The sequence below is a fragment of the Hemiscyllium ocellatum genome, chromosome 21 (genome assembly GCF_020745735.1).
Source record: "Hemiscyllium ocellatum isolate sHemOce1 chromosome 21, sHemOce1.pat.X.cur, whole genome shotgun sequence".
In the NCBI taxonomy this organism is placed as follows: Eukaryota; Metazoa; Chordata; class Chondrichthyes; order Orectolobiformes; family Hemiscylliidae; genus Hemiscyllium; species Hemiscyllium ocellatum.
The window spans coordinates 62,911,634-62,932,182 of record NC_083421.1 but is presented as its reverse complement, the minus strand read 5'-3'; the positions used below and the strand labels follow the sequence as shown (position 1 = coordinate 62,932,182).

Sequence of the window (20,549 nt, the reverse complement as noted above, 5' to 3'; positions counted from 1 at the left end):
CATATGAGGGGGAAAGGGATTGAAGGAAAGACTGATGTGGGAATGGGGAAAATGCAAAAGAGAGGTGACAGGCAAGAAGGGAAGGAGAATTGGTCATCATTCTGAGCTTGTGAGGCCCCTTGCTGTCTAGATGTTTTTGTTATTTGACAGAACCTCACCTTTCCAGTCAGTGTTAGGGTCTGTTGCAAAGGTATAATAAACCGGCCCCACAATCTCATTCATGCCCTGAACATAAGCAATTCCTGGGTTCAGCTTGGCGTAGATGAAAAGGATTCTTTCAACCACCTCCCAGTGAGCCTCACAACCATTGGGAAGCACTTCGTACTCATTGGCTGAGGTTGTCTTGCGAGGGGAGGAAACCTGTTCAAAGAAAGGAGATGGGGAGGGAATCAGCAACAGGGGGAGAAAATGGAATAAAAGCCACGGTAGGAGAGTGCAGAATGGGAGATCCCCTGAAAATAACAAACAAAATTTGACAACAGCAGTGTAGATCCCATCAGATAGTTGGAATTACAATTTTAAATCTGACTTAATGCTCAGTGTAAGAATATAGGAGAAAGTGAGGACTGCAGATGCTGGAGATCAGAGCTAAAAATGTGTTGCTGGAAAAGCGCAGCAGGTCAGACAGCATCCAAGGATCAGGAGAATCAACGTTTCGGGCATAAGCCCTTCTTCAGGAAGAAGGGCTTATGCCCGAAACGTCGATTCTCCTGCTCTTTGGATGCTGCCTGACCTGCTGCGCTTTTCCAGCAACACATTTTTCAGTGTAAGAATATAGTTCTGTTTTACATTATGTTAATGTGAATGAAGTTATATCAAGTGGTGATGTGGGAATATCGTTGGACTAATAGTCCAGAGGCCAATGAAATGAGCAGAGGGATCTGGGGATTTGGATACACAAGAAACTAGGTAGGAACACACATAAGTTGGGCAATAAAAAGAAATTTAGCACTTTGATTGTTTTCCAGAGAGATTACAAAAGCTCAGAAGTTATGTTAAACTTTGTAAAACTTTAGTTAGACCACACTAGAAAGCACTTGGAAAAGTTCTGACCTCCACATGACGACAATGGTTACAGAAACACTGATGAAGAGGCAAAAAGATTTACAAGTTTGATATAAATACTAAGAATGTATAATTAACAAGGCACTAAACAGGTTAAGCCTTTTTTTCCTCTCCATTAAAGGTGGAGGGATAACCCAAAGGCTTTACAAGTTAAGACAGATTAGATGTGGACAAAGTGCTTTCACTGAAAAGGAAACCAAAATTTGGGAAGGGCATAATTATAAAATAGACACCAATTAATCCAAAAGGGAATGAAGGGAAATATTTTTTTCCCAGAAATCAGTAAGAAAGTGAACTTACTTTCACATGGAGCCTCTGAGGTCAGTAGCATAGACATGCAAATAGGGGAGGAGGGAGACAGGCAAATTGCTGCTATTTGGTTATTAAAAGTAGGAATGCCCTACAATGAGGACCTTACGTTTGTAACGCCGCTCCGATTGTGCGCAACAGTCTGAGACTTCAGGGTGGTCTGTTCTACCCGCCTGCGAAGTGTCTCAAACTCATTCTGGGGGTCCATGATCAAAAGGCACGGGTAATCAGTGGGACGCTGAAAAAATGCCATGTCTGGGTACAGGCGTCTAGGAGAGAGAAAAAACAAGTTAGGGTTGCAGGTAAGGGTACAGCTAACCATGTACAAATTGGAGCACAATGCAGGCACAACAGACAGGAAACAAAAACACTGCAGATGCCGGAATCAAAGTAGACAGGCAGGGGGCTGGAAGAACACAGCAAGCCAGGCAGCATCAGGGTGAAGTCGACTTTTCGGGTGTAACCCTTCTTCAGGACTATGGGTGGAGTCCTGAAGAAGGGTTACACCCAAAACGGCGACTTGTCCACCTCCTGATGCTGTCTGGCTTAACTGTGTTTTTCCAGCCCCCTGCCTGTCTACAATAGGCAAGAGGGCAGTTATGAGAGTAGAAACTTTCAATTTTACCCCTTATTTATTTTCACTATCCTCCTTTTCCTCCAAGCAAAACTCAAGGTTTATCAGAATAAGGAGGTTATATGGAGTTGTCACTGGCATTTCAATAAAATTCAGCTACTTCAAGACTTGCTCTTCAATGTAATTTCCTTAATTATCAAATGACAAACAGACTGAATTTTACAGACTCCGTCCCTATGCATCGGGGAGCATACGCTTCCAACCATCCAAAACTGGTGAGGTAACACTTGGGTGAAGTACTGATGGCTCCGGGTCTAGTATTGGCAGTGTGAATGGGGAGCAGTGGCGTAATGGCAACGTCACTGGACTAATAATTGGAGAACTCGGGCTAAAGTTCTGGGGACACAGGTTTGAATCCCATCATGGGTGAATTGTGAAATCTGAATTCAATAAAAACCCAGCCTAACAGTGACCATGTAACCACAGTCAAAAACCCAGCCTGGTTAACAAATTCAGGGATGGAAATCTGCCATCCTTACCCAGTCTGACCTACATGCAACTCCAGACCCAGTACAGCTTCCATCTAGGAGATTAGGGATGGGCAATAAATGTTGGTCTAGCCAGGTGATGCCCAGATCCCATGAAGTAATGAGCAATAATGAATTATGAATACATAAGAAATGTACATGCAGGACATGACCGGAAAAAAATCATCGACACAGTAGCAAGTACAAAGGAACTGAACTGGTTAGCCTAAGTATTGAGTCCAATCACCTCCTTCTGCATTGTACAATTCTGTAACTCAAGATATCACAACCCCTCCTTTGGCAAGTTACCACAGCCTGCAATGGCTCAAGGTGCATTTCCATCACTTTCCTGGGTAAACCAGGAAATATCAGCATTGATAATGCCACCCACATCCAGATAATGAATAACTAAAACAAGGACAAACCTTACAAGCAAATGGTTCACTCTTTCCCAGGCCCTTATCTCAAATGTTGGAGAAGTCAATACCCACATCCCAATAACAGAAAAAGATAGTTATAATGTTTGAAAGATCCAACAGGGTCAATATAGAGAAGTGATTTGCTCTGGTTGGGGTGGGGTGGGTGCATGCAGGTATATATGGGGGGGGTGGGGGGTGTGGTGGTGAGAAATCAAGAATGAAGGGAACTAGGAGTTTTAAATTACAGCTTAAGCATTTAGAAGGAAAATTGGAAAGCAAACTTTCTCACATTTAAAAAAAATGCGAAATTCTCTTCTGCAAAAAGTTGTGAATACTGGGAGACAATTGCAGCCATCAAGATGGAAGTTAATATTGTGATTAACGGTGAGAGATCTATACATATACAGATAAAAATAAAATCTTTAAAATTTTGGATTTCAAACCAATGGCATAAGGGTGCTAGTTTACATTTGTGAAGAGGTTTAAATACTAATTAGGTCAGTCATTCCAAACCATGACTTTTTAAACTAGTATGTATTAGACAACACTTGAGAGCTAAATTCTGGAGTGTTAATGAATGTTTGCTGATACCACCGTGTTTTACAACACAAGAGAATAAGCTTTAGGCCATTAACTTTAGCAAAATCTAGGATTAGCAAGTTTTAAAAAAAAAATAAATTTAGTTCAAAAACCTTTGGGTTGAGTTCAAAAGAGACCTGACTGAGGTCAGATGCAAGTGTAATCTCTACTAGAAAGAGAAAAGGGATTGTTCAGAGCAGTTGCGAAGGTAAGTTACCTCCATGAGAAACAGTAGTTTGGAAAATCTCCACATCAGGAGTGTTCGTTTGAAACTTGCATTGGTTAGTCAAGCTGAGAAAGTCTACGGGCTAACTTCCTTGTTCAAATTTCAAATAAAATTCAAAGAATAGGTTTTTCAGCTCACAGGAAACCATTCCATCAGGCTATATACTGGAAGACAGGAAACACAAATTTCTTATTTTGATCAAATGTAAGGTGCTGGGAGCAGGGGAGATATTGTTTTGCCTGTATTTTGAAATCTTTCAAATTACACTGTATTTAGATACCTTTGTCCTTTTTATTTTATTTCTTCTTTTGTGTAATCAACTTCTATTCTGTTGTTAAAAATCTGCAGCCTCATCTGCTTATGTTTCAGGAAAAAGCCAATGTTAATTTTTTAAAAATCCAAAATATGATATATCAAGCCAAACTTTATTCTGGAAACCAATTTGTCCAGGAGTAACATCAGCTGGAACCATCATACTTTGTTTCACTGGTAATGGTCAGAAAGATTAGGCAGCAGCCGTTCAGACACAGTGGAGGTACAGAGCAGCCAGGATATAAACTACTGTGGAACAGGCTCCATCCTCATCCCACATTCCACAGCAATTGTTAAATGAGAGACCTTGCTCTACACAAACGAACTACAAAGTTATAGCAACAAACATACAAACACTGAAGTGACTTAACAGTTATGAAGACGCTTTGGAGGATATCCCATGCACATGAAAGATGTTACATAATTATTTGCTTTTGTCACGTTATTCTGCTTACCGAACGTCTTTATCCACCTGCAGGAGAACCTCGTTGTCCCTGAAGTACGTGTTCCATCGACTGTCTGGGTTTGGATTCAACGGCTATTCGGGGAAAAAGAGAGTTTATATTGCTAAGGAAATACACAGTGGAAAGGGTACATGGGAACCTTTGCCAGAAATTAATCACCATTCTCATTGAAGTAATTTCCACTACTCAATCTAGCTAGATCAATTACTAATTTTAAAACAAAGATTGATCAATTTTTATTAACAAAAAATATTATGGAATATGGGTATATGAAGTTAAGACACAGATCAGCTATGATGTCACTGATTACAGTCAAGACTTGAAGAGTTAAATGGCCTCCTCCTGTCCCTATGATTAATAATCCACCCAAAATAATAACAACCTGCATTTGCCAGGCACCTTGGGGCATTTTATAGTGTTTAGGGTGCTTTGGTAGAGCAACTTCAAGCAAACCATGACAGGCACATAAGGAAGTATTGTATTAGAACAGGTGACTGAAGAAAATTTGGTCAGAAAGCTAGGTTTTAAGGAGAAGTATGATGTGGTGGTGTTAGACTGGGATGGACAAAGTCAGAAGTCACACCACCATCATGGTCCAACTGGTTTCTCTGAAATCACAAGCTTTCGGAGTGCTGCTCAAATAAACCTGTTGGGACTATAACGTGGTGGCATGTGACTTCGGACTTTTAAGGAGAAGTGGGAAAGGCTAATGCTACGGGGACTTGGACTCAAATCCACCACAGCAACTGGTGATATTTAAATATGATTAACCAATAAATCTGGAATTAAAAGCCAGTCTCTGATTGTCTCCATCACCAAAAGCTCACTTGGTTCCTTTAGGGAATCAGCCTTACCCACCCCTCCAGATCTGCAGCAAAGGGACTGATACACACATCCTCTGAAATGGCCAAGCAATCCCCTCAGTTAAAGGCTAATTACTGAAGGGCAACAGATCACTGACTTTGCCAGTGACATGTCTCAAAAGAATAAAAAACAAATGCATAAATACACAAACAGCCAGAAGATGCTGATATTTCAGTGCAGAGAACTCAGATGCTTAAAATCTGATTGAAGATTTGTAGCTCGGGTATCCGTTGTTGTGGTTCTGCTCGCCGAGCTGGAAGTTTTTGCTGCAAACGTTTCGTTCCCTGGCTAGGGAACATCATCAGTGCTGTTGGAGCCTTGTGTGAAGCGCTGCTTTGATGTTTCTTCCGGTATTTATATTGGTTTGTTCTTGCCGCTTCCGGGTGTCAGTTTCAGCTGCAGTGATTTGTATGTGGGGTCCAGGTCGATGTATCTGTTGATGGATGTTCTTGCCGTTTCCGGGTGTCAGTTTCAGCTGTAGTGGTTTGTATATGGTGTCCAGGTCAATGTGTCTGTTGATGGAGTTTGGGGATGAATGCCATGCTTCTAGGAATTCTCTGGCTGTTCTCTGTCTGGCTTGTCCTATGATAGTGGTGTTTTCCCAGTCAAATTCATGTTGCTGGTTGTCTGAGTGTATGGCTACTAGAGATAGCTGGTCGTGTCGTTTTGTGGCTAGCTGATGTTCATGGATGCGGATTGTTAGCTGTCTTCCTGTTTGTCCTATATAGTGTTTTGTGCAGTCCTTGCATGGTAAGGACTATATAGGACAAACAGGAAGACAGCTAACAATCCGCATCCATGAACATCAGCTAGCCACAAAACGACACGACCAGCTATCTCTAGTAGCCATACACTCAGACAACCAGCAACATGAATTTGACTGGGAAAACACCACTATCATAGGACAAGCCAGACAGAGAACAGCCAGAGAATTTCTAGAAGCATGGCATTCATCCCCAAACTCCATCAACAGACACATTGACCTGGACACAATATACAAATCACTGCAGCTGAAACTGACACCCGGAAGCGGCAAGAACAAACCAATATAAATACCGGAAGAAACATCAAAGCAGCGCTTCACACGAGGCTCCAACAGCACTGATGATGTTCCCTAGCCAGGGAACGAAACGTTTGCAGCAAAAACTTCCAGCTCGGCGAGCAGAACCACAACAACTCAGATGCTGTTGGAAGTGCACCAAATCCATGTAAACCTTTAAAATAAAGGATACAACCTCAGTGATTGAATTCTTCATTAGACTGAACGTCAGTGATGGTCAGAGAGCATGGTATTGATGAGTGAACAGGATTTAGGACTGGAATTAGGATGATTGCACAATAAAGTAAATTTTGAGTGACATATTATTCACATTTATTACTTTCTGCTTCCCTTCTTACTTTCGATCACCTGCCCTCCACCCATCACAGGTCTTTTCCCTCCCTTGTATCCTGAAGACTCATTTTCCTCTGGTTGCGTATATTAAATATCTGATATTTTTCAGCTTTTCTTTTTAAAATTCACTTGCAGAACGTGGAATCACTGGCTAGGCCCAGCATTTATTGCCTATCCCTAATTGCCCAGAGGGCGGTTGAGAGTCAGCCACGTTGCTGTGGGTCTGGAGTCACATGTAGGTCAGACCAGATAAGGACAACAGCTTCCTTTCCTAAGAGACATTAGTGAACTAGATGTTTTTTTTACAACAATTCACAAGGGTTTCATGGTATCATTAAACTCTTAATTCCAGAAACTTAATGAGCTCCAAGCAAATATCATGCTAGATAGAGTGCAGAGATTTTGCACTTGAGAGGCTGCAGAGGATTTTTTTTTATTATTAATCATTCATGGGATGAAGACGTCACTGACTAGGCCGCATTTAATGCCCATCCCTAACTGCCCAAAAGTCAACCCCAATTCTGTGGGTCCGGAGTCACATGTAGGTCAGACTTGTAAGGACAGCTTACACCAGGGTACCCAGAACATTATCTGGATCTCTGGATTAATAGTCCAGCAACAATACTACTAGGCCAGTGCCTCCTCATTTACCAGGATGTTGCCCAGACTTCGATAATTCAGTATCGCCAGGTGGGCTGGGGCTCTTATCCTTACAGCAGGAGGGCAGGGTGAAGGTGGTACTGACTGTGGTGTTCAAAGTTTGAAGGGCACAGGTTAGATAGTTGACACAAACCTTTCATCTTAGGAGAGAGATCAATAAGCAGGATGCATAGTTTTAGGTAAAGGGAGTTTTAGAGGAGATTAAGAAAGAATGCGCTCAACCAGATGGATGTGGGTATCTGAAACTCTCTGTCTGAAAGGATTTTAGCGCAGGAATCATCACAATATTTAAATGAGCGTATAAGGCTACAGGCCAAGTGCTGGAGAATGGGATTAAAAAGAAAGTGCTTGATGATTGGCAAGGCCTTTGTTGTTAAAAGGTCTAAGCCCTGGAACCTTAAAATACTGGCTTCTTCTACAGATGCTGCTGAGTCCATCCCAGAGCTGGCTGGTTTGGTTTCAGATTTCCAGGATCTTGATTTTGTTTTAGCCAATGTGAAAGGCTCTTTAAATAGGTGGATTTATTCAGGAATATCATCCAGTGAATTAAATCACCACTGCTGATGGGAGTACATTTCGCTATCCACCCTGTTACTGGGCCTGAACGTGGAAAGGAAGGAATGGGGAAGATAAATTTACCAAATGTGGGATGGATGTACGGCCGGAACTTTAAGCAATCCTGGCAATCCAACTGAAACTAACACAACAGGTTCAGCACTTTCAGCCAATATGTCTAAAGCTTGTCGCTATTGAAATTGAGAGACAGAAAGGAGGAAGGAAACTCACGTGATCTTCTAGCGTGACATCCTCTCGGATTAAGCCCAGATTTGCTTTGGCAATTCCAGGCTGAATAATCATTTCCTTCAAGAATTGTGCATATATCTCCCTGCAAGGGAATAAACCACTTGGGGTCAAGTTAAGCCCAGGAATGTCAAGCCCAGGCAGGTCCAAAGTCTAGGAGCTCTGACAGAACACACTTCCTAGAGAGTCCTGACACCAACAACAAAAAAAAAGCCCAATGGCCACTCTGCCTCCCATCCTGCTTCATTCTGTGGAGAAGGTACATAGAGAAAATTGTAATATAGGTCAGAATTTGCACTTTAAACTGTGTTCTACAACATGGAAGGAGGTCTCACAACCGAATCAGTCTATCTAATAAATCTTGCTCAATTAGTCAAAGGTTAATCACAAATATCTAGGAATTGGAAGATAAAAGCTCAAATGACCTTTTTTACTAGTTGGTGAATAATTAGGAACCAATATTTTATATTCTTATAGTACATGTAAGCAGACTCCTCAAAAAGTAATCTGCTTCACTATGAGATAGTGCTGGTCTTACAGGGAACTATGGAGACTAGTACACTGACACTGATATACATCGGGAATAAAGTGAAAATCTCTAATATTATTTGGGGATCTTGTGGTGCATTGGTAGCATCCCTACCACTGAACCAGAAGGCCTGTGTTCATTTCTCACCAATTCCAGAGGTGTGTCATAACAAGATGTTTAAAAAAAATCCTAGTGTGGACACCAACCCATTTGGGTCACATGTTGTGGAAAGTCTAATAACAGTTGGGGTGGAGATGATGAAAGTGGGTGCAGAGTTGCATGTGGCTTTCGGAAGAGGGTTTAAGTTTCTTGCACTCTTTGTCGCCCTTACACAACAGAACGAAGCCTCTGAAAAGTTCAGCCTTTAGGCTGTTAATCTCCCCCTGTGTCCCCATCACCAAATCACACGGTTGGCTCAAACAATGGAGTCACCCACAGACACTGACAGATTTGGTTCCTTACCTCTGCTTCTTCAGGAAGGAGCTCCACTGGGCCTGTTCAACAGGAAGGTAATTGAGAAGGATCTGGGAGAAGACAAGAAACTGTGGATATTAAAAAAGTTGAAACAGAGCAAAGCAATGACTCATTACTGCCTAATGCACTGACAACAAACCATCGGGCCTAACCATCCCATGGAGTGTTTACATCCCACACCAGCCACATCCCAATCTTCTTCATCTCATCCTTTCATCCACATTTACGCTGCACACCCTTCAACACATTTACAGCATTCACTTAACTACTTCCTTTGGTAGCAAGGTCCACATTCTCACTACTGCCTAGGTAAAGATACTTCCTACTGGATTGATTCCCAACCATCTCATATCAATGATCCGTAGTTTTAAATTTTCCCAGAAGTGGAAACATCTTTTAATCCTATCAACTCCCTTCATAATGTTAAAGTCTCCCGCACACTGCCCCCCAGCTTTCTCTTTAGTAGAGTAACCACCGTGCTGTTCAGTTTTACATTACAGCTGTAGACCCTAAACTCTGGTATCCTTGTAACTTTTATCATTGATTATCCAACTCAATGGTCTGCTGTTGCTCTCCCATTATATCCTTTGATCTCTTTAGTCTGAAATGCTATATCCAACTCCTCCTCGAGATCAGACATCTTGGCCTCAATTGCTTTCTGTGGTCCACAGGTTCACCACCCTCTGAAGAAATTTCTCATCGGTCCTAAATGACTTACCCCATTATTTACACTGTGATCCAGGTCTGGACTCCACCACCACCAGGAAGATTCATCTACTCTGTCCAGTCATTTTAGAAGTTTATAGCTTTACAGAGTCATACAGCATGGAAGCAGGCCTTTCCGTCCAACCAATCCACACCAACTGTAATCCCAAACTAAATTGGTCCCCCCTGCCCAAGCTTAGTCCGTATCCCTCCAAACCTAAACTATTCATATACCCATAATTAAATGCTATAATTGTACCAGCCTCCGCCACTTCCTCTAGCAGCTCATTCCATACACGTACCACCCTCTGTGTGAAAACGTTGCCCCTTCGGTCTCTTTTATATCTTTCCCCTCTCACCCTAAACCTATGCCCCTCTAGTTCTGGACTCCCCCACGCCAGGGAAAAGACCTTGTCTATTTACCCTAAACACACCCCTCATGATTTTATAAACCTCTATAAGGTCACACCTCAGCCTCTGACGCTCCAGGGAAAACAGCCCCAGCCTGTTCTGCCTCTCCCTATAGCTCAAATCCTCCAACCCTGGCAATATTCTTGTAAATCTTTTCTGAACACTCTTTCAAGTTTCACAACATCTTCCAATAGGAAGGAGACCAGAATTGCACGCAATATTCCAACAGTGGCCTAACCAATGTCCTGTTCAGCCGCAACATGACCTCCCAACTCCTGTACTCAATACTCTGACCAATAAAGGAAAGCATACCAAACACCTTCTTCACTATCCTATCTACTTGCGACTCCACTTTCAAGGAGCTATGAACCTGGACTCCAAGGTCTCTTTGTTCAGCAACACTCCCCAGGACCTTACCATTAAGTGTAGAAGTCCTGCTAATATTTGCTTTTCCAAAACACGACACCTCACACTTATCCAAATTAAACTCCATCTGCCACTGCTCAGCCCATTGGCCAATCTGATTAAGATCCCATTGTAATCAGAGGTAACTTTCTTTGCTGTCCACTACACCTCCAATTCCAATTTTGGTGTCAACTGCAAACTTACTAATTATACCTCCTATGTTCACAACCAAATCATTTATATAATTGATGAAAAGTAGTGGACCCAGCGCCACTCCTTCACTGGTTCACAGGCCTTCAGTCTGAAATCAACCCTCCACCACCACCCTCTGTCTTCTACCTTTGAGTCAGTTCTGTATCCAAATGGCTAGTTCTCCCTGTATTCTATGAGATCTAACCTTGCTAACCAGTCTCGCATGGGGAACCTTGTCAAACATCCAAATGTTGTAATTTTACCTGCATTCACCATTGCCTCTGGAGTTTATCCCACACACAAACCACTCTTAAAAAAAAAGTTGCCCTTCATGTCCTTTCTAAATCTTTCTCCTCTCACCTTAAAGACATGCCCTCTCGTTATAAAATCCCCCACCTTTGGGAAAAGACCTTTGCTATTCACCTTTCTCCAAGATTCAAGAGCAGTTTCTTCTCAGCTGTTATCAGACTTTTGAACCGACCTCTTCAATGTTGTTTTCTCTCTGCACCTTCTTGGCAGCTGTCACATTGTATCTTGCATTCTGGTCTGTTACCTTGATGCGCTTGTATGGTATGATCTAACCTCTGTATCCCTCATTTCTTCTGAACCCTTAGCCAGTTTAGTTTGGGTTTATAGTTGGCTTGGATTGGTTGGACCAAAAGCTCTGCTTCTATGCTCTATAATCTTACCCAATTCAACTTCTCCTCATGTCAGCACATCCATCCCAGGAATCAGGCTGGTAAACCTTCAATGTACTCGATCTATAGAAGAACATCCTTCCTCGGGTAAGACAACCACAATAATCCCCGGTGCAGCCTCACCAAGGCCCTGTACAATTGCAGCATGATGTCCCTGCTCCTGCACTCAAATCCTTTTGCTATGAAGGCCAATATGCCATTTGCTTCTTCACTGCCTGCATTCTTAACTTCAGTGACTGGTGCACAAGGACACCCAGGTCTCATTGGGCATTTCTCTCTCTCTCTCTATTGATAGCAAGACGATAATCTTCCTTTTGTTTACACTACTCATTTATCCACATTAAACTGCACCTCCCATGCATCTGCCCACAAACTCATCTTGCCTAAATCTGGAGTGGCAGAGTGGCTCAGTGGTTAGCACCGCTGCCTCACAGCGCCAGGGACCTGGGTTTGATTCCAGCCTCGGGCTGTGTGGAGTTTGCACATTCTCCTCATGTCTGCATGAGTTTTGACCGGGTGTTCCTGTTTCCTCCCACAGTCCAAAGATGTGCAGTTTAGGTGGGTTGGCCAAGCTAAATTGCTCATAGTGTTCAGGGATATGTAGGTGAGGTGCATTTGTCAGGAGTAAATGTAGAGTAATAGGGTAGGAGAATGAGTCTGAGTGGGTTACTCTTCGGTTGGTCAGTGTGGACTTGTTGGGCTGAAAGGCCTGTTTCCACACTGTAGGGATTCAATAATTCCACGAAGCACACCGACGCATCTCTGCATTCGGTTCACAGCTCACCCTCCAGTCCAGCTTTGCAATAGCTCCAAATGAGCAGAGGATGCATTTAGTTTCCTCTGTGATGGGTTGGTGGGGCCGGGGGAGAAGCAGAAGAGGAACTGGGAGAGGGAAGGCTCGTTTGTTAGCCTGGGAACACAGACAGAGCAGGTCAGAGCTCCACAGCTGCCACATCTCCCTCACAGCTCATGACTCTGCTTCAGATCCCCTCAACCGCACAGAGCCAAGACCTAGCCAGTGACCTACAAACGATTGAAAATCATTTCTTTGTTTTGGTACACTTTGTCTCTACTCTCAAGTGAAAAGGATCATACCTGTCTTTTTTTTTTAAAAAACAAATCTTCTTAACTTCTACAGCCACGAAATGTGTTTCTTTAAATGCCTAGGTCCTATTCCCCATATAATTGCCCTCTGGGGGAAACGGACAATAAATGTTGGCTTTGCTGGCGATGGTCTCATCTCATGAATGAATAAAAAGAAAACAAGTTAAAATGTACCATTTATTTTAGAAAGGGGTTGTATAAAACATTACTCCAAGATAGTCACCTGGTTTCACATCACAGGTGTCTGACCCCAGGTAAGCTGGCAAGGCTCCCTACAGCTCAGAACGCTCTCAGCTCAATACATCATTCAGCTTCCCAAACATGTCCAATTCCTGAGAAATGGATTATACACAGCTCCATTCTTACTGATACAGCTTTTCCACACTCAGAACTCAGTAATGGGATTACAGCAGGGAACTCAATTTAGTTTCAAACTGTCAACCCTCCGGGATTGTCCTAGAGCCTCCAGGGTCTGAAGGATTAATCTCTCAGAAAATGTTGTGAATAATATTTGGCAGAGAAATCACTAAACGTTTTATTTATTTATTTAATTTGAAGCCTCCAGCCTATACAGTTACAAAAAATGTCAAGAAATCAAAAGAATTTGATCTATTCAATGTCAGATCATGTGATGAAGCTTCCAGGGCAATGCCCAGAGTTGGCAACTCAAATTGTCTCAAATGAAAACCCACCTTCCAACAAAGTGAACGCAGCCCCCCTTCAAATGGGATCCCTGTGGGTAGAAATGAGAATATCAGATAAAAGCAAAATACTGTGAAGTAAGAGAGAGAGAGAGAGAGACACACACACAGAGAGACACAGAGAGAAAGAGAGACAGAGAGAAAGACAGAGATAAAGACAGGGAGAGGAGAGAGATGGAGATAGAGACAAAAACAGAGTTAATATTTTGAGTCTGACATGACTCTTCTTCAGCACTCGGAGTATCAGACTTGCAAGGCATATATTTGTGAACCACAAAAATAATTGCTACTTTTATTCCATGATCACACCATGGCATTTGTCTTGATATTCAGCCTGATGAATTGCCTGTATACACAATGCGTTTGTTACAGATCATATGCCCTCCCATGTCCTCTACATTCCAGAAATTACAGACCTTCCAATATGACAGTTCTCAGGCAGACACATAACACCTTTAATCTTGAGTGGGGATCAAATTGCAATCCGAAACATAAAACAAAACACATGAAAAATTACACAAGAGATAAAACATTCCTGTTAAGATTCCAATGTCTTTCAGGTGATGTCTAATCCATTGTGCACTTTATCGTCTGTTATAGAGACAGGAGTTTTCAATAAAAGTTCTTTTTACTGCTATCCAATTACAGGAAGGTCAGACAAGGTCATATGAACACATAGATAAGGAGGAATACGTCATTTAGCCTCCCAAGCCTGCTCAGGCATTTTATAAGGTCATACTGAGTTGATCGCAATATCAAATTCACGTTCCTGTGACCTCTAATAACTTTCCCACCCTTCACTTAATAAGAATCTAACTACCTCTGCCTTAATTCAAGGACTCTGCTTTAGCCATCTTTTCAGGAAGTATGCCAGAGATTAATTTCCCTCCGAGACAGAAAAAAATGTACACATATTGTAAATGGATGACCAGTAGGGAGGGAGTTGGGGGAGCTTTACATTTGCATCCTCACACAGTAAGTCTAGAATGCACTGCAGAATGTGGTAGAAGTTTTCAAAAGAGAGTGAGGTGTTTTATTTAAAATATAAGAAATGCAAGAGTTACAGCAAGAAGGCAGGAGAAAGGAACCAAATGAAATGCTCAAGCTGGGAGCTGGTGCAGTCAGTGATGTGCTGAACAGCCTCCTGCTACACTCTAACATCATTGAGATTTTTCAGGATTCAACAACACCTCACAGCATCAGAAATGTCAGGAATTGAAAGGAGTTCCATTTCAAAATGCATACCAATTCATTAGTGTTGGTCCCATATCTGCAGCAGGAACATGATACCCATGTGTTTGTGGAACTTGCTACCCACTTTACAAAAGCTGATATCAGAACAAGGGAAGGTTCACCTTACCATTGAAGCAGAGTTCCTGTAGTTTGGGGAGGCTGATCTTTGGTTCAGTCAAAGCAACTCTGAACTCTGCAATCCTGCAACAAAATACTACAATCTATAAGAAAGCTCTATTTAATACTGACTGCACTATGATTCACACAGAGTTTAAGACCAAAACCATTCAGCTGATTAAAAACATACGCTCAATGGACAGACAGTACTTTGCATCTAGCTCATGAAAAACGAGCACAAAAGGATAAAGTTCAACATCTGAAACAGCTGTGTAACTCTCCGTGGAGGAATCTTCCAAAACACACAAGATTACTAGCAAAGTTTTCCATGTCCGACTAACTCCCAAACTCACCTTCGGACCCTGACATCAGATCTCTACTCTCTATCTCCTACTTTCTGCCTGCCAGGTTGTCTCTCCCAGTACGCACTCATCTCCCATCCTCTGCCCGTCTCTCCCAGTGCCCACTCATCTCCCATCCACTGCCCGGCTCTCCCAGTGCCCACTCATCTCCCATCCACTGCCCGTCTCTCCCAGTGCCCACTCATCACCCATCCTCTGCCCGTCTCTCCCAGTGCCCACTCATCTCCCATCCTCTGCCCGTCTCTCCCTGTGCCCACTCCTCTCCCATCCTCAGCCCGTCTCTCCCATTACCCACTCATCTCCCATCCTCTGCCTGTCTGCCTGTGCCCATTCATCTCCCATCCTCTGCCCGTCTCTCCCGGTGCCCACTCATCTCCCATCCTCTGCCCGTCTCTCCCATTACCCACTCATCTCCCATCCTCTGCCCGTCTCTCCCATTACCCACTCATCTCCCATCCTCTGCCCGTCTCTCCCAGTGCCCACTCATCTCCCATCCTCTGCCCGTCTCCCAGTGCCCACTCATCTCCCATCCACTGCCCGTCTTTCCCAGTGCCCACTCATCTCCCATCCTCTGCCCGTCTCTCCCAGTGCCCACTCATCTCCATTCCACTGCCCGTCTCCCTGTGCCCACTCATCTCCCATCCTCTGCCCATCACTCCCATTGCCCACTCATCTCCCATCCTCTGCCCATCTCTCCCATTGCCCACTCATCTCCCATCCTCTGCCCGTCTCCCAGTGCCCACTCATCTCCCATCCTCTGCCCGTCTCCCTGTGCCCACTCATCTCCCATCCTCTGCCCATCTCCCTGTGCCCACTCATCTCCCATCCTCTGCCCGTCTCTCCCAGTGCCCACTCATCTCCCATCCTCTGCCCGTCTCCCTGTGCCCACTCATCTCCCATCCACTGCCCATCTCTCCCATTGCCCACTCATCTCCCATCCTCTGCCCGTCTCCCAGTGCCCACTCATCTCCCATCCTCTGCCCATCTCCCTGTGCCCACTCCCTGTGCCCACTCATCTCCCATCCTCTGCCCATCTCCCTGTGCCCACTCATCTCCCATCCTCTGCCCATCTCCCTGTGCCCACTCATCTCCCATCCACTGCCCGTCTCTCCCAGTGCCCACTCATCTCCCATCCTCTGCCCGTCTCTCCCTGTGCCCACTCATCTCCCATCCTCTGCCCGTCTCTCCCTGTGCCCACTCATCTCCCATCCTCTGCCCATCTCAACCCTGTGCCCACTCATCTCCCATCCTCTGCCCGTCTCTCCCAGTGCCCACTCATCTCCCATCCACTGCCCGGCTCTCCCAGTGCCCACTCATCTCCCATCCACTGCCCGTCTCTCCCAGTGCCCACTCATCACCCATCCTCTGCCCGTCTCTCCCAGTGCCCACTCATCTCCCATCCTCTGCCCGTCTCTCCCATTACCCACTCATCTCCCATCCTCTGCCCGTCTCTCCCATTACCCACTCATCTCCCATCCTCTGCCTGTCTGCCTGTGCCCATTCATCTCCCATCCTCTGCCCGTCTCTCCCAGTGCCCACTCATCTCCATTCCACTGCCCGTCTCCCTGTGCCCACTCATCTCCCATCCTCTGCCCATCACTCCCATTGCCCACTCATCTCCCATCCTCTGCCCATCTCTCCCATTGCCCACTCATCTCCCATCCTCTGCCCGTCTCCCAGTGCCCACTCATCTCCCATCCACTGCCCGTCTCCCTGTGCCCACTCATCTCCCATCCACTGCCCGTCTCTCCCAGTGCCCACTCATCTCCCATCCTCTGCCCGTCTCCCTGTGCCCACTCATCTCCCATCCACTGCCCGTCTCCCTGTGCCCACTCATCTCCCATCCTCTGCCCGTCTCTCCCTGTGCCCACTCATCTCCCATCCTCTGCCCGTCTCTCCCTGTGCCCACTCATCTCCCATCCTCTGCCCATCTCTCCCTGTGCCCATTCATCTCCCATCCTCTGCCCATCTCTCCCTGTGCCCACTCATCTCCCATCCTCTGCCCATCTCTCCCTGTGCCCACTCATCTCCCATCCTCTGCCCGTCTCTCCCTGTGCCCACTCATCTCCCATCCTCTGCCCGTCTCTCCCTGTGCCCACTCATCTCCCATCCTCTGCCCATCTCTCCCTGTGCCCATTCATCTCCCATCCTCTGCCCGTCTCTCCCTGTGCCCACTCATCTCCCATCCTCTGCCTGTCTCCGTGCCCACTCATCTCCCATCCTCTGCCCATCTCTCCCTGTGCCCACTCATCTCCCATCCTCTGCCTGTCTCCCTGTGCCCACTCATCTCCCATCCTCTGCCTGTCTCCCTGTGCCCACTCATCTCCCATCCTCTGCCTGTCTCCCTGTGCCCACTCATCTCCCATCCTCTGCCCATCTCTCCCTGTGCCCACTCATCTCCCATCCTCTGCCTGTCTCCCTGTGCCCACTCATCTCCCATCCTCTGCCCATCTCTCCCTGTGCCCACTCATCTCCCATCCTCTGCCTGTCTCCCTGTGCCCACTCATCTCCCATCCTCTGCCCATCTCTCCCTGTGCCCACTCATCTCCCATCCTCTGCCCATCTCTCCCTGTGCCCACTCATCTCCCATCCTCTGCCCATCTCTCCCAGTGCCCACTCATCTCCCATCCTCTGCCCGTCTCTCCCTGTGCCCACTCATCTCCCATCCTCTGCCTGTCTCCCTGTGCCCACTCATCTCCCATCCTCTGCCCGTCTCCCTGTGCCCACTCATCTCCCATCCTCTGCCCGTCTCTCCCTGTGCCCACTCATCTCCCATCCTCTGCCCGTCTCCCTGTGCCCACTCATCTCCCATCCTCTGCCCGTCTCCCTGTGCCCACTCATCTCCCATCCTCTGCCCGTCTCTCCCTGTGCCCACTCATCTCCCATCCTCTGCCCGTCTCCCTGTGCCCACTCATCTCCCATCCTCTGCCCGTCTCCCTGTGCCCACTCATCTCCCATCCTCTGCCCGTCTCCCTGTGCCCACTCATCTCCCATCCTCTGCCCATCTCTCCCTGTGCCCACTCATCTCCCATCCTCTGCCTGTCTGTGTCTATACCTGTCTGTCTCTCTCTGTCCGTGGGGTGGACGGGGGTGAGTGTCGGGGGTGGGGGTGGGGGGGGTGTCGGGGGTGGGGGTGGGGGGGTGTCGGGGGTGGGGGTGTTCAGGGGGTGGGGGTGGGGGGGGGTGTCGGGGGTGGGGGTGGGGGGGGTGTCGGGGGTGGGGGGGTGTTCAGGGGGTGGGGGGTGAGTGTCGGGGGTGGGGGTGGGGGGTGGGGATGTTGAGGGGGGAGCCCTCACCTGTTCTTGTAAAGAGTCGACATGTTGACTTCCTATTTCCCGGCGAGCCGCGCGCCACCGGAAACAGATGCGACTGGATTTGAATCCGACCGGAAGCTCCGTTTCCAATTATTGTCCAACCTCAGTGTACCTTTTAAAGTCACTTTTTAAAATAATTTAGTATTTATGTCCTGAATTTCATTACATTATGTATGTATTTTTATAGAGCAATTCATCTGACTGAATGGGAGTGACTTTTGTGAATTCAAATCTTGATCACCGCTGTCAATATTAGTCACAGAAAAGCACAATAAATGTTTGAATAAATCACAATGTTTACTAATTATTCGGATAAATCATTAACCAGAAGGTCTCTGTGCGGCTATTAATTTATATTTTCTCTCGGTGTGTGTTTCTCCCCCGGATGTTGTTTAGTGTCGGACCGAGTTCACCCCCGGAAGTAGTTGTTGATTGACAGTCGGGCTGCCCTGACCCGGATGTGGATGTGGTTTGTTGACAGCCGCGAGCGAGTTCCATTTTCGGGAAAATTTTAATTTTGAAAGAATCGGGTCGGCGGCGGATCCCGAGGATCAGGTGGGGGCTGTTGGTACCTCCCCCCGGGGGGAGGGGCAGGGGCGGGGGGGACACCGAGTGTGTCAAAGGGACAGTGGCCTGTGGGGACCATCAGCTCCTGGTCCCAGTCCCCCCCCCCTCACCCTAATTACCCCACACCCCCCTCCCCCACCCCCACCCACCCCCACCCCCACACCCCCACTCACCCCCCACCCCCCCACCCCCACTCACCCCCCTCCCCCCCACCCCCACTCACCCCCACCCCCTCACACCCCCCTCCCCCACCCCCACTCACCCCCACCCCCACTCACCCACACCCCCCTCCCCCACCCCCACTCACCCCCACCCCCACTCACCCACACCCCCTCCCCCACCCCCCACACCCCCCCCCCCCACCCCCCCACACCCCCCTCCCCCACTCACCCCCACCCCCACTCACCCCCACCCCCACTCACCCACACCCCCCCACCCCCACACCCCCCTCCCCCACCCCCACACCCCCCTCCCCCACCCCCACTCACCCACACCCCCACTCACCCCCACACCCCCACTCACCCCCACCCCCACACCCCCACTCACCCCCCTCCCCCCCACCCCCACTCACCCCCACCCCCTCACACCCCCCTCCCCCACCCCCACTCCCCCCCACCCCCCCACTCACCCCGCTCACACCCCCTCCCCCACTCTCCACCACCCCCCACACCCCTCCCCACTCCCCCCACTCACCCCCACATCCCCTCCTCATTCCTTACCCCATCTCCCCACACACACACCCATCCCCACTCCCCCTCCTTACCCCTCACACCCCTCCCCCATCCCCACTCCCCCTCCCCCTCACCCATCCCCACTCCCCCATCCCCACTCCCCCATCACCCCACACCCCTCCATCACCCCCACACCCCTCCCCATCCCCACACCCCTCCCCCATCCCCACTCCTCCCCCACCCCCCACACCCCTCCCCCTCCCCCCACACCCCTCCCCCATCCCCCCACACCCCTCCCCCATCCCCACTCCTCCCCTACTCACCCCCACATCCCCTCCTCCTTCCTTACCCCCATCCCCCCACACACACCCCCATCCCCACTCCCCCTCCTCACCCCCCCACACCCCTCCCCCATCCCCACTCCTCCCCCACATCCCATCCCCCCACACCCCTCCCCCATCCCAACTCCTCACCCACTCACCCCCACATCCCATCCCCCTCACACCCCTCCCCCATCCCCACTCCCCCTCCTTACCCCTTATGAGTCAGGTTGATACATGTCTAGGAGGGGAACTTGAAGGGGGTGGTGTTCCCAGGTATCTGTTGCCCTTGTCCTTCTAGAAGGAAGCAGTTATGGGTTTGGAAGGTCTGTCTGAGGATCCTTGGGGAATCCCTGTGGAGCACCTTGCAGATAGTATACACTGAGTGTCGGAGGTGGAGGGAGTGGATGCTTGTGGATGTGGTGCCAATCAAGCAGGCTGCTTTGTTTCAGATGGTGTCAAGCTTCTTGACTGTTGTTGTAACTGCACCATCCAGGGAAGTGGCCAGTAATCCATCACACTCCTGACTTGTGCTTTGTAGATGGTGGACAGG

The 20,549-nt window shown here is 47.4% G+C and overlaps 2 protein-coding genes across 4 annotated transcripts in view; one reads left to right on the top strand and one right to left on the bottom strand.

Moving 5' to 3' along the window:
- tbc1d13 (TBC1 domain family, member 13) overlaps positions 1–18,489 on the bottom strand; it is a 52,490-nt gene extending 34,001 nt beyond the window's left edge. For both annotated transcript variants that reach the window (XM_060841603.1, XM_060841604.1), the window contains exons 1-8: positions 18,421–18,489; positions 14,773–14,846; positions 13,404–13,444; positions 9,185–9,246; positions 8,179–8,278; positions 4,467–4,549; positions 1,484–1,643; positions 159–360 (exon numbers count right to left, since the gene is read on the bottom strand). In XM_060841603.1, the coding sequence (XP_060697586.1) occupies positions 159–360; positions 1,484–1,643; positions 4,467–4,549; positions 8,179–8,278; positions 9,185–9,246; positions 13,404–13,444; positions 14,773–14,846; positions 18,421–18,443 (745 nt within the window). In that variant the 5' untranslated portion in view covers positions 18,444–18,489. The remainder of the gene's footprint in view (positions 1–158; positions 361–1,483; positions 1,644–4,466; positions 4,550–8,178; positions 8,279–9,184; positions 9,247–13,403; positions 13,445–14,772; positions 14,847–18,420) is intronic.
- A 401-nt stretch (positions 18,490–18,890) lies between these two features.
- The window catches only part of zer1 (zyg-11 related, cell cycle regulator), a 29,466-nt gene continuing 27,807 nt past the window's right edge, over positions 18,891–20,549 (top strand). For both annotated transcript variants that reach the window (XM_060841601.1, XM_060841602.1), the window contains exon 1: positions 18,891–18,993. The gene's annotated coding sequence lies outside the window, so the exon portion shown is untranslated. The remainder of the gene's footprint in view (positions 18,994–20,549) is intronic.